Source organism: Eleginops maclovinus, chromosome 9, assembly GCF_036324505.1.
Source record: "Eleginops maclovinus isolate JMC-PN-2008 ecotype Puerto Natales chromosome 9, JC_Emac_rtc_rv5, whole genome shotgun sequence".
NCBI classification, from domain to species: Eukaryota; Metazoa; Chordata; class Actinopteri; order Perciformes; family Eleginopidae; genus Eleginops; species Eleginops maclovinus.
The window spans coordinates 11,941,103-11,954,372 of record NC_086357.1 but is presented as its reverse complement, the minus strand read 5'-3'; the positions used below and the strand labels follow the sequence as shown (position 1 = coordinate 11,954,372).

Below are 13,270 nucleotides of genomic sequence, written 5' to 3'. Positions count from 1 at the left end.
GCAACTACAACTTTAAAGTATAATTTAATTTTCAACCAAGTAAAATTGTTCCCAATGTTGGTGCATAAAAGGCATTACATAAATGAATGAAGATGAATCTCAGCATCAATTCAGTTACTAAAACCACTTTAGGCAGTTGCACTAACATTTTGTTGTCTGAGGAATCCTTTCCCCGGTTGACACTTACACCCTCTAGAGTGACACTGACACAGGATTGCAGGGGAGGGAGTCTCTTTCTCCCTGAGCGGAAAGCTAAATTTACCGACCTTGGTTCTCTGAGATGAGAAAGATTGAAGATCCCCTGTTCTGGGGAATTCTGCCACCAGTCGCGCTCTCTGTGTTTCTTTCTGCTTGTCACTTTTAATAGGTTCTGGGAAGGAAAAACTCTTGCTCAAATAACTAGAGCAGATCAAGGTCCAAGTGACTGAAGCCTTGTGTTTTTCATCTGTCAATAAAATATGAGGTTTTAATGGAAAGGGAGGGAGAGAGTCATGTCGGGTCTGACAGAAACCTTGAGTGACTTGCTCGCTCTGTCTCAGCCAACCCACCCCTCTGTCTGTCTCTTTTTCTTTTTTGCCTGTTTGTTTCTGTTTCCACATTTCTGTGGCTCTCTCTTGTCTTGTTTGTTGATCTTTATTTCTCTCACACGCCCACCAACATCCAATATTAATAACTCACACGCCCATATAAGACCATTTAACACTATAACACTGACACACATTAAATGACCTTCAGATCCAACACACCAAACACACACACACCAAACACACACACACACACACACACACACACACACACACACACACACACACACACACACACACACACACACACACACACACACACACACACACACACACACACACACACACACACACACACACATACCACCTCCATCTCACCTAGCCTTCATCTTATCTTCTTCTGTACATTTTTAGGTGAAATACAGCACAGGCAGAGACTCAGCTGCCTTAGAGGGCAAAACAGCTCAATTACTGCAATTCCCATCTGCATTTTTCCTCAAGGCCAGGCCAGTTTAATCAGTATGTGTGAAGAGTGGAGAACAGAGAGATAAAATACAGAGACTTTAATGTCTGACTGAGTGGCTGGTTGACTGACAGAGTGTCGAGCTGATTGATCCATTGACTGACTAGATAATTGATTGAGTGATTGATTAAATGCATGATTGCATCGACAATTGGATTGCTAACATAGTGATAAGAGAGGATAAAACAAAAGAGAGATCATTCAAAATAATACTCTCTTCAACTTTCTAGAGCACATTATGCTATGAGTCTGCTGAGCTGTACTTGTTTCTGGATATTGCCCCAGGGTGGTTTAAATTATTAGTTTATGCGAATGGCTAAACAGGCCATTTCAGCATCTATTGAGTCACACACACACACACACACACACACACACACACACACACACACACACACACACACACACACACACACACACACACACACACACACACACACACACACACCCTACACCTGCAGTCCAGAGCAGACAATGAAAAATGTCCCAGCACACATTAGTGCACTACTGCTGTTCAACATGGAGTACCACCAGTTACAAGGCGAAAGCAAATCTATATTTTCCTCTGTTGTTTCTATTAAAAGTTGTTCACACGTGCAGCGCAGACATCAGCAAACAACTATAAACGCCCTGAATAGACCATGATAGCTCCAGAAGACACATAGCCTACACCCACCTGCAATCGTGCCTTCAGCTGCAGACAATGAAAATGCCCCAGAAAGGACTTTAATAGTGATGTGCAGGAAACTGTGGGAAACACCTCAGTGAGGATGGGTGCATTGCTCAGTGAGGGAATAGGATCAAGGAGAGTATATTACACAATACATAAACTGAGATTTAGGAATTTAAGCACACCTGCCTTTTAGTTAATGCCAACTTAAAACTTGGCTTCAGATGCGTTTGTGCAGATGTATTCACAGTGCACATCATTTAATTCATCCTTGTGGAAATAAATCTTAGTACTTAAAAACTAATTAATTGTCTCCATATAGAATAAATCCCACAAAATAAGGTTATTATTATTGATAACATTAACATATAGCCTAGTTGAGAAAGTCATCTATCTGGTGTTGCAAAAATGGTAAACACTGACTCAGTAAAGTGCTGTGAGGTGCATGAAATGTTTTTTTTCTGTAAATGTCTCTAAAACTTACCAGAGATCTCTGTCTGGGGCACCTCCACCAGAGTGAATCCTTTCCCGGTGTAGAACTGCCGCAGGTCGGTGCAGCTTTTGTCCGCCCCAGCCCCGGACACCGGGCCCGGTGCTGCAGACAAACACAGCAACACACAGAGGAGCACCGGGAGACACATCTTCGCAACTGTTAGTCCTTTTTTTTTGTCTTGAAATACTGAAGATGGCTGGTCCGAGAGAAGAAAAAGGTTGCTAAGAAAATAGTTTTCAATATGTCAGCAGAAGCAGTGTTTCTCGTACAAACTGCACTGAGCACCGGTTACGCACGCACAACCTGGCCAGAGAAGAAGGCACCGTGGCGGGCAGGTCCTGGGTGATTCTGCGGGGAAGAGAGCTGTACGCGCGGCTGTAGGTGTCAGGTACACCCCGCTACTCCCACTCCTCCTCCTCCTCCACCACCTCCTCCTCCTCCTTCTCAGCACTGCTGGCTGTGAGCTGCAGAGATGTCAGAGACAAAAGACAGAGAGAGTGTGTGAGAGAGCAGGTGTCGCTCAGTCAAAGCCTGTGCGAATCCACGCACTGACTACCGGTTCATGATTATGGAAATCGGACGCAACAAAAGAGCAAAATCCGTGTTTTGAAATATGGTTTCAGACAGGAGAAGGACACATCGGTGAATCCCTCTTTCCAGGATTTGGGATAATGAATTGAGTGTTTGAGGGAGTGTGCGCTTGAGTGTTGATGCTCCCTCTCTCTTTCTTTCTTTGTGTGTGTGTGTGACTGTACGAGTGTATTCTGCTGCAAGCACCAAGGGCTAAACAGTGCCACCTGCAGGTTATACTATTAGAGGAAGAGCGTAGAACATTTATCTATTCCAGGGATTCCCCATCAAAAATGATTAATATTTATTCCCATTAATTGAAAATGACCAAGTACACAATGGTTTCATTATTCCAGCACACGATCTTCAAAATGAAGGCTTAACAACAGTATAATTCACAAATAAGGAAAACGTTTTCTATTGTATTATATCAAATTGTGGTCTGTGTTTTGAATCCTAAATATCTTTAGTAGTCTCTAGTCAGAATATACAAATTAAAGTATTAATTTGATAAAGAAATAGTAACACTATGACTTACTATAATATTTGCATGCATTAGATAAATATAGTTTAAAAATGTTGTGTTGACCTTAAATTCATGTCTTAAGTTCAGGTACAAGGTAGGCTACCACACAGTACATGCAAAAAAACGGTCAAACGTAATGTGTAATAAACAAACAAAAAAATACATATTAGAACTTAATTGTAGATGTAACATTTATACCAGTTCTGAGTAGTTGTGAGTATTGTAAAAGATGTTACTGATTCTGTGAGTCTCGGATGGTCAGGCAGGGAGTTTGAAAGCTAGAGGGATCCTGAATTAATTATTGTTCTCCCACACAATGTTCAGTCGTCCTGCAGTGCTGGAACATCAATCGAATCTTTAACCGCAAAAATGTAAACAATGATATCGAGGTCAGGATTTGATGTTGAAGGACACATTTTCTTCTGCAAGTAAATATATAAAAATGGGAAAAGAAAAAAAAAAGGGAGGAAAATGAAACCGTCTGAAATCAAACCTGACTCACACAAACACACACAAGGCTCAAGACACGCTATGTATCCCTGCAGGGAAATCAGTGGCTGGTAGGGATTCAGAGCCTTCCTCTGGCTCCATTTGGCAGGGTTGGTGGATGTGACCGATGAGCTGTCAGGCGCTCTCCAATCTTACATCCTACATCCTCCCCAACAGCAGCATGGGTCCAAAGGCGGACAGGGAAAGGTCACTGGCAACCTCAAAATACGACTCACAAAAGCAGCTAAAATTAAATCAAATTGTAGGTGGAATTAAATCCTCAAAGGGTATAAATATGCTTTAATTAGTTTTAAATTGGATGAAGCAAAGCAGTGTGAAACTAAGTGTGAGTGCTGTATATGCTACGCAGGTCAGACTCAGGGTTAAGGCATGTTAATTATTAATAAAGCATGTTGTGCATTAGCAGAACTTACTGTACTTGAACTCAGTCTCTATTCTTTGTCACAATGTTCTCATAAGAAACTCTGAACATACTTTGATGGTAATGCCTAATACACTAAAACACCACTGTTCCTCCCAAATGAACTTACATTATATGCTCAAAAAATATGTATGTCTCAAGCCAGCTTTTTTATGGTTTAAGACAAACCTCTCGGAATGAACTAAGACTACACTATTTTATAATATGTGAGACAACAGCATGCTTCCAATGGGCTTCTATTTTTTCCACAGTTCTAAGTGGAACTCAAATAGCCTTAACAGAGCGCTAACATCAACAGCGTCCAACACCTTGGGTGAACTTGAAGGCAGGCCAAGCCTCATCGGCCAACATCAGTGTTGGACCTCACTAATGCTCTTTTGACTGATTTGGAATAAATCCCTGTGTCTTGGCCAGAAGAGTGAAGGATGAAACAGCAGTGTACTAAACACACATGGTGTTGATTAAGATGCTCACAACAACATAAAAGGTATTGTGTTAGGAGCCCCAGTTTGACTCCTGCACATGTCATTTCCCATCTTTTCTTCCTTTATTTCCTGTTATATTGCTAATGTTTATTTGAAAATAAAGCCATAACAAAAACTTACTGCAAGCTGTAAAACTTGTCATCAATCTGAATATTTTAAGAAACACATATTTCAACCTTTAACCTTGCACATTGATTGTCCGTCACAAATTTATATTTAAAAGTCACAGTTTATACTATACAATTGATTATCTTGGAGGTAACAAATGGGTTACAGCTTAAAGACTTTGTTGGCTGTCTGAGGACAACCTTCAGATCAAATCATTTGTTGTCGGCTGGAACATTTTCTAATTAGACAAACAGGTTGAGCCGAACCTCCGTGTCAATCGAAGGAGACACATTCAGGGACCAGTTTGGTTCAACAAAGAGAAAGTCCCACACATGACATGGCACATACCATCAACTTAAGCCTTGAGAGAGAAACACGTTCTATAATCAAAAGCATTAAGATAACAAAAGATAATTGAGCTCTGTGTCAACAGATATTGAAGTGTTAGATTTCACTAGGCACTGGTTTAAAGTGATATCAGACAAATATTGAGGTCACTTATCCATAAAACAATGCATACTCTGTCTTTGGAATAGTACAAGTAGCCTCAACTTTCCTTTTGGCATCACGTTTGTACAGGATTTCAGTGTTGGCACAGGCCACCAAGCTGAAGCATATCTAAATTTGTCAATAAGGTAATGTAAGTTAGGTTTTGTTTGTTCAAATTAAAAACAATAATCCTGTTGTAGTCAGACATAACAAAAACATTCCCACGGCAGAAACAGACACCTGAAATAACCACTGGATAAGAACAGTTTCAGTGTTTTTCGAATATTACTCATCTATTGCATCTGCCCTTAACTGAACCCACACACTGTAGAACAAAATAGTTTTAATATCTAGTACTTACCCTCTTTTAACATCTTTACTGTACGCCTCCTTTGCACCTTGCTTTCTGCACACACAGTTAGCCTCTTAGTATCTGTCAGATACATCCTAGTGCATGCTTCAGATGCATCAGAGCATGAAGATGTCAGGGAAAAAATAATGGAAGACAAGGCAGCTTAGCCTGCTACGACCTGTAATGTGTACATGTTTCGGTTTTACTCAGTGTCCTTTGAAGACTGTAAGCCAGAATGACAGATATTTCCTTCTCAGCAGATTTAAACCATTGTCTCTTGACTCATGTCAGTCATTCTTGGTAGCGTCTACAGTAGCAGGTCTGAACCATGGATTGATAAACCTCAGTGGAGGGCTGTTGAAGGCACAGCATGCAGTTTGTATGAGCATGCACACGGTTAGATACTGAATATACTCTTACAAATATAAATCATAAGAAATCATGATGAAACTTTGATATCTTACCTGTCAAACTCCATCCAAACTATCTGTCATTTAGGATAAGATCTCTGAGCCTTAGCCAATGAACACTGATTGTAAATGATTGAATGACTGGCTGGCATCCAGGTCACTGAACTTGCTCCAACCTGAAAACAGCATACAGTTAATCAGAGAAGATTGTGACTTCTTGGTTACAAAGATGTCGTTCTGCAAATCTGTCCACTACTTTGGTCCAAAATGAAATATCTAAACCACGCTAAAGAACAAATTCAAACCCAGAATCATGCAGCTAAACTAAGTTTCGCATCTGTTACAGTAGTATCGGAGTAATCAGTGGAGCTCCACTTATCGCGATTAGTACGCTTCTAGCTTTGCCGTGATTTCGTTGCTCTCCCAGTAGAAAAACACCTCAAGAGTGAGAAACAACCATATTGTGATACTGTTTTGATACTTAAGTCAAAACCATCTAATAACCACCTAATAGTTTAGTTTAGGTGATCATTCTTAGTCTAACTTAATCATAAAATCTAAACTAATTACATTTCCATTCACCTATGCTGTAGACTTACTTTATGTTTTCTTCTAGTTAGCAAATGTTGCTGATCATTGTAATCATTATAGTGCTAACGATTAGCATGTTAAATGCTTGTTTCTATGCTGATGTTAGCATCTCTTTCAAAAAAACAACTGTGCCTCAGTACTGATGGCTATGGCTGCTAATTGTGTTGTACAGTTAAATTGGCAATGATTGATAGTTTTATAATAACCTTAGCTCCAATCATAGTGTAAGCTATATAGCTACCCCACAGTAAAGTCATTGTAGTGATGACATTATCACATGACTGCAGTTCCACTGGACTCTATTGATTGTTAAAACATATTTTAGCTCATTGTTTTCTGGCTTAAAAGTGTATTGGTTTTATTCTCTCTCAGCTCTCATTATAAACAGTTACAGGTTGTCATTGCCTGCAGCTATTTTCAGTCCCTTTAAAGACCCACTGTTCACTAACTGCCAGGCACCAAACAGCAGATAGACGGAGTTAGAGACTAGCTGGGGAACAAAGTTCAGAAATCTTAAGGGCCAGATGTTTTCCTTGGAAGTTGGTGGAGCCCAAAAGTAGAGCAAAAAGTAGATTGAATATTGACTTACATTTACCAGGTGGACATTAACATGACCCAAATTGATACTGTTGATCTGTGCTGGATCTGTATAAAGGCAACTTTTCTACTAATGTAAAAGGTGATCATGTATTTGTTTCAGTTGACCCAACCTAGAAAAAAATATTGCAGGTGTACCAGAAATAATTATTGGTTTAGAGCACTGGGGGAGGAGTGAGATTAAGTGGGTGTGTTAAGGTGAGTTAGATGAGTCAGTGCTTAACTGATGTTAAAGTATCCGTCAGCAAGACACTTAATCCCTGATTGCTTGAGGAGAGCTGCTCCGCTGGCATTAAAGACTATGGATAAGGAGGCTGCCAACCAGTTTGAAGTTGATCAGTTTTCAGGGTTAAATGAGTCTTAGACACCCAATCCAAATTTAGACAGGGAGCACATACAGAGTTATTCATCAGTCTTTGATATTCAATAATATGATTACACACCCAGAAGCATGAGGAAACAATGGGCTTCTCACATCACATTCTTAAAGTATCTACAATATTTGAACTCCAGAGGGATAAGAGATCCAATATTGGTCAGTACAGCTTACTCTGAATAGAGAACTCAATGCAGAGAGAAAATACCTTATGCTTCAATGTCTGCAGTCCATTCCAAAACCAGAACAATTCTAAGTAAAGATACACAGATATTCAAATACATTATGGCTAGTGCAGGTCATATATTGTATAACCTGTATAGCTGTTACAAATCAATCCAGTTGTGTTGTTATCTGTCAATAAAAGGCAGGTGTGTTTCCTGCGGGATGGACACATGGCTCTCGAGACATAGAAAGCCTCTAGTAATGATTTTATATCAAAAGCCATAAAACCATGTGAAGCTGCAACACGTTGACAGCGATTAATCTGATGTAATGTGTGTCACTGAGACGGCAAACACTGGTAACAACAGGAACATAAATATGATTTATACAACACACATCTCAATTATGACCCTTGGATAGGGTTAAAGTAATCAGAGCTCTGATTACATTAGTGCTGGCACAGAGGAAGGATATTATTCAGCAGAGCAACCTCACCAGCTTGTTGAAACAATATCCTGCAAATACCTTGTCTCTGGGCTTATCTCTTATGAACTTCAATTCCCCCTCTTCACCTCTCATCCTGCCTGATTCCTTTGTTTATTTCAATACTTTATGTTTAGGTTTAAGCAAAGTATAATGGCCCATTGCCCTCTTGGGCTGAAGTGCTTTCAGGGAATGAATCAAAGCAGCACATTTTATTGTCTAAAACAAACACACCATTCCCACAAATAGGAAGAAAACGATTAAGCAACAACAATTAATAATAAAACAAGTAAAACATTACATTTAAAAACACCTTAAATACCATTCTTTAATTTTAACAGAATATACTGTATTTGTGGGAGAGGGAGTGCAAACATCAGGATGAGAAATGGAAACACACCACCTTCTCAGTGTGCTCTCCCTCTTTTTTTTGTGTTTCCTCTCCTTCACAATTTGCATTCAATGATGTCTTTATTTCCCATCATCCCCTGGCAGTTTCCTGTGCCAGCCAAGTTATCTATGCCAACTTCCAGACTGTGCCAATCCAATCACAGTAATCTCTCAAAGGGCCAAAGGCCAAAGAGCTGCAGCTGTGTTCCCATATATATGTACACATACAGCTCTGATGGCACCAAACTGCTCTCTGTTTAAACCTCTTTAGCCAACCCAGACATGGTGGATGCCCTGACAGTAAAATACACTGCCAAACCAAAAAGGAAAATTCCAATTCCTGCTTGCAATTTCGAACAAGCATATCATCTGTATGAAATTGCCCGAATTACAGTTTATGATTTGAATTAAAATTATTTTAAAAAATGTTTTATGCAGGTAGCCATATGTAATTGGAGAACCAACACATTTTTTTCAATTAAAACACGTAAAATGATCTTTATTATTATTAAAAAGCAATATTTGCTACTGTATCTGGTCTCCTTGTGGCGCCAAGGTGCATCTTACACTGGGACTATTGCCAAAAATAAATGACAAAATAGAATTTGTATTTGAAAACGGTTTATTATTAGGATATTGAACTAAAGATTATTGACAAAAAAAGAATAGAAGGACACAGTGTATTACAGTATTTCTAATCACTTATAACACTAGAGTCACTGATTTAGTTTACTGGGGAGCGAAACCTTCCTATCCTAATCCTACATACAACAACATTAGAATCCTACACAAAACAAGCTGTTAAACCTTGAAAAAGTACCAAAAAAGATTTGCTGTGACACAATACAATTCCTTCCATGGCACATGGCAACCATTATAACAACAGAGTACAAGAGGAACAACAGAAAGTCACTTCTATGCTTGATATGAAAAATATCGCTCAGTCTCATTTACAAATATACACTCACAAGACTCACACTTTATTCATGGCAAAGTTTTCTCAACAATTCAACCTTTGATTCACAGCTTGTAGCCGCACAACTTGTAACGACGAATGATTATTTCCAGCTTCACTTTGCAGTTGATTTCTTTTGAAGATGTCAAAGCTCATTATTTCCTGTTTTGTTCAGTACATAAGCATATGAACTCCCTTTTTAAAACTCCTAACATTAATGTCACAACACACTCGGTTGTGAAAAGCATCTTAAATGTTAACACATCTTTATGTGCATTGGTGTGTGTGTGTGTGTGTGTGTGTGTGTGTGTGTGTGTGTGTGTGTGTGTGTGTGTTGGTGCTAGTTTATGTAGGACGTATCACAAGAGCTAGTGGTTAGCTCAAATCCAAAACCTCATCTCATCGATCTAATTTGGGTTATACTATTTAAATAGTAATCAAATAATGGCACACTTTGTGGTGTTAAAGCATCCCACTAACTTACATGGTGTTTGCGCTCACTGCCCGGATAAGTCATGCATGTTCTTGATGTTATATCTTTAGTCATCTCAACTGTCATGCACATTCCTCCATGAGAAAGGTGAGGTCGTGTGGGAATTCTGCCTTTTAATTAAGACTACACGGGAAATATTGAACGCAAAAGTTATTCACAAGCTGGAACAGTGGTTCATTTGCTCCCTTTTGAACGTTTTAATCAGTATTCCAGTTGTCTGTCCTGTTGCTGTGTGCAGTTTGAGGCTGAACAGAGAGCCGAGAGAACTTGATGGTCCTAATTAACATTACATTTAAATCATGTGATAATCTCTCGTCTTCACTGGACACAGAGACAGACTGATAGCGTGTGTCAGACTTAAAAAAAAACAAACATACAGTACGTAGTATGTTGTTGGGTGGCCTAAATACTTTATAACTATAACAGTTCTCATTAATACAATTAGAGACAAGCTGTATTTCAAATCAATATGACAGGAGTATTGGTATATGAAAACAAGATGTCAAATGATTCAATGTTTAGACCGAGGGTTATCGTTTTTTTCTTAAACGAGGGTCACATTTTGTATTCTATTGCATTGTGTTGTGAGAGTTTCGGTCAAGGGTGACTGTGACCTTGTAGTGCTTTTACAGTTTACCAGACTATGCATCTTGAGAAGAACATAGCCTTAACTCAGTTTTTGCACGCAAGACAATAAAAGGTATTATTTGTGAATACAGGATAAACTACCTGAAGACACAGTTTCCTGGGAGAAATGACTGCCATTAAAATATCATTTTTGGAGGAAATAAAATTGTGTGTGTTTGTGTGTGTGTGTGTTCAACTTTGCAGGATACTTGCCAGGCTTTCATGAACAATAGAGCATGTTTGCGTGAAAAGAAAACAGTGCCGGATGGGCTTCAGTCTGCACAGACTTACAAGACAAACTGTCAAATTCTTCATTATGCTGCATGGCCATCTGTCAATGGCCTGAAGTGTCACATAATTGGTTGTTTTGCTCATCGACGGCTGAGTACTCTTCAACAACAAAGCTTGTGTCTTCACTGTAAGCACCTTGCTGCCACAATGGAGGCCTCAACTTGAACCATAGCTGTCATAGATCTTAGTCTCCCTGGGGGTTACATAATGTCAATGTCCGACTGAACAAAACACTCCTTTACATCAGTCAATCACTTCTGCTCTATATTAATCTCTACTTACACATCAAGCCATCTATATAAATCCTTTATATAAATATATAATATATATATATTTGTATTTACATCTCTCTTCAAAAAATGTCAGTAGTGGTGTGCAATCTATCCTAGCAAAGTTAAATACACATAAACAAACACATGTAGAGGTAAGTACAGGTAACATTAAAATGCATACTGTGCACCTGCAACTGTGATGAATCTTATCCCAGCCAAAAATCATTCAGAGTGCTTCCTGCTTACAGAAACTCCAAATACTCATCTTCACCACTAAACACGTGTGGTTGTCTTTCAGTCTTTTTGTCTCTGTCAGACAGTCCCTCTGTGATCAGCGGTGTTCCCATTGTGACAGCAGCAGGAGCAGCAGGGTCCACAGCGTCAAAGAATCAACAGACAACGTGTGGGCTGAGCCCCGAACAGCCACCTGACAGGGAATATGCGAAAAAAAATTCAAAATCATATTAGAAGCCGAAAAGGAGAGAATGGATGTAAAAAGGAAGAGCGGCCATGGTTTACCTTTGGAGGGGGAAGGTGTTCAGGAGGGACGGGGTGGCGAGGAGGAGGAGGAGCCAGGTTTTTTGTCGCTGGACTCCGACCGCTTGATGTATCACCTGTTTCTTCACCTGAGCAGAGGCAAATAAAGACATTAAGTATACAGTAGCTGTATAACAGTATTCAGTTGAACTGACCTCAAACTAGATGTTATTTCAAACTAATTGTATTATTTAGCAAAAAGACTAGACATAGTGATCCAGGAATTATCCATATAAGGCTTTGACTATGTTTAACCTTTCTTCCCCTTTCTGTCTGAAAAGGTCATTTAAATGAGCCTAAACCAGTTCAGGCCTTTGCAATCCTTTTGGGAAATCTAGTTTCAATATATAAATAATAAGTCCATAAATTACCAGTCCAGATTTGTTGAAGTCACTTCTGGTTCTGTTTTTAGTCTCATGGCTGCACAAATTCTTGCATTATTTAGGGCTGTTTTTGTTGTTGTTTAGACAAGAAAGATTTATGGATTCCACCCCACCCATCCACAGCTTCGCACAAATGAAAATGCAGTTACCTTACACACACAGACAATCAAACAACTGCACAGACACCCCCCCACCCACACCCACCCACGCACACACTCACAGATGTGTGAAATGTTGCTTCATTTAATAAGCATACGGCTTGACTTCGCCAGCTGCTTTACTGCTTTCATATCCGTGTGTGTGTGTGTGTGTATGTGCATGTGCATGCGCGTTTGCAGGACCTCAGTAATATGGGAGGAACTCAGGTAAATGAGTGGATTAGGATAGCAGGGAGACAGACTGTGCCGCCAGCTAAATGCACACGCACACCACACACACCTGCATGGGTAGAAATCCGATTCTGTCTCTTACAATACACATTGTCTTGCACTACAATAGACAAAGAGCCTCTTTCAGTCGCTGAGGAATGAGGTGAGTCGATAATGTTCTCACACTCAGAAAAATATTATATCACATAATACTACAGACATCAAGAAAGCAGGAAAGAAAACACCCATATAAACACACACACACACACACACACACACACACACACACACACACACACACACACACACACACACACACACACACACACACACACACACACACACACGACAGTTAGAAACCATAACACAGACACAGAATTTCTCCTGCGAATAAAAATGTGTTTCAGAGACACATGAAGTGTTTTTGTTTTGGTCTGTCTGTGTTAATGATTCAGATGATTTACTCACAGCGGAATGTTTACCAATTAGGAATCCGTCTATTATTGTGTGCTGTTGTGACAAATAGCTGCATGGAGCAATATGGGACCCGGGGCTCATGGCTTTGGAAATGTGTGTGTGTGTGGTCTGTTTCGTGTCCATCTGTTCCCATCAGAACTCACAACCTTGTGTCACATCTGGTTTGAACCTGTTTAGGGAACATGCA

The 13,270-nt window shown here is 39.7% G+C and overlaps 2 protein-coding genes across 2 annotated transcripts in view; both read right to left on the bottom strand.

The window, feature by feature from the left end:
• Positions 1 to 2,629, bottom strand: part of LOC134870250 (glypican-1-like) — a 36,681-nt gene extending 34,052 nt beyond the window's left edge. Inside the window, exon 1 of the mRNA XM_063892354.1 lies at positions 2,199 to 2,629. Within this exon, the coding sequence (XP_063748424.1) occupies positions 2,199 to 2,355 (157 nt within the window). The 5' untranslated portion in view covers positions 2,356 to 2,629. The remainder of the gene's footprint in view (positions 1 to 2,198) is intronic.
• Positions 2,630 to 9,327: 6,698 nt separating this feature from the next.
• LOC134869300 (glypican-5-like) overlaps positions 9,328 to 13,270 on the bottom strand; it is a 45,984-nt gene continuing 42,041 nt past the window's right edge. The window contains exons 10-11 of the mRNA XM_063890818.1: positions 11,838 to 11,944; positions 9,328 to 11,745 (exon numbers count right to left, since the gene is read on the bottom strand). Coding sequence (XP_063746888.1) covers positions 11,650 to 11,745; positions 11,838 to 11,944 — 203 coding nt within the window. The 3' untranslated portion in view covers positions 9,328 to 11,649. The remainder of the gene's footprint in view (positions 11,746 to 11,837; positions 11,945 to 13,270) is intronic.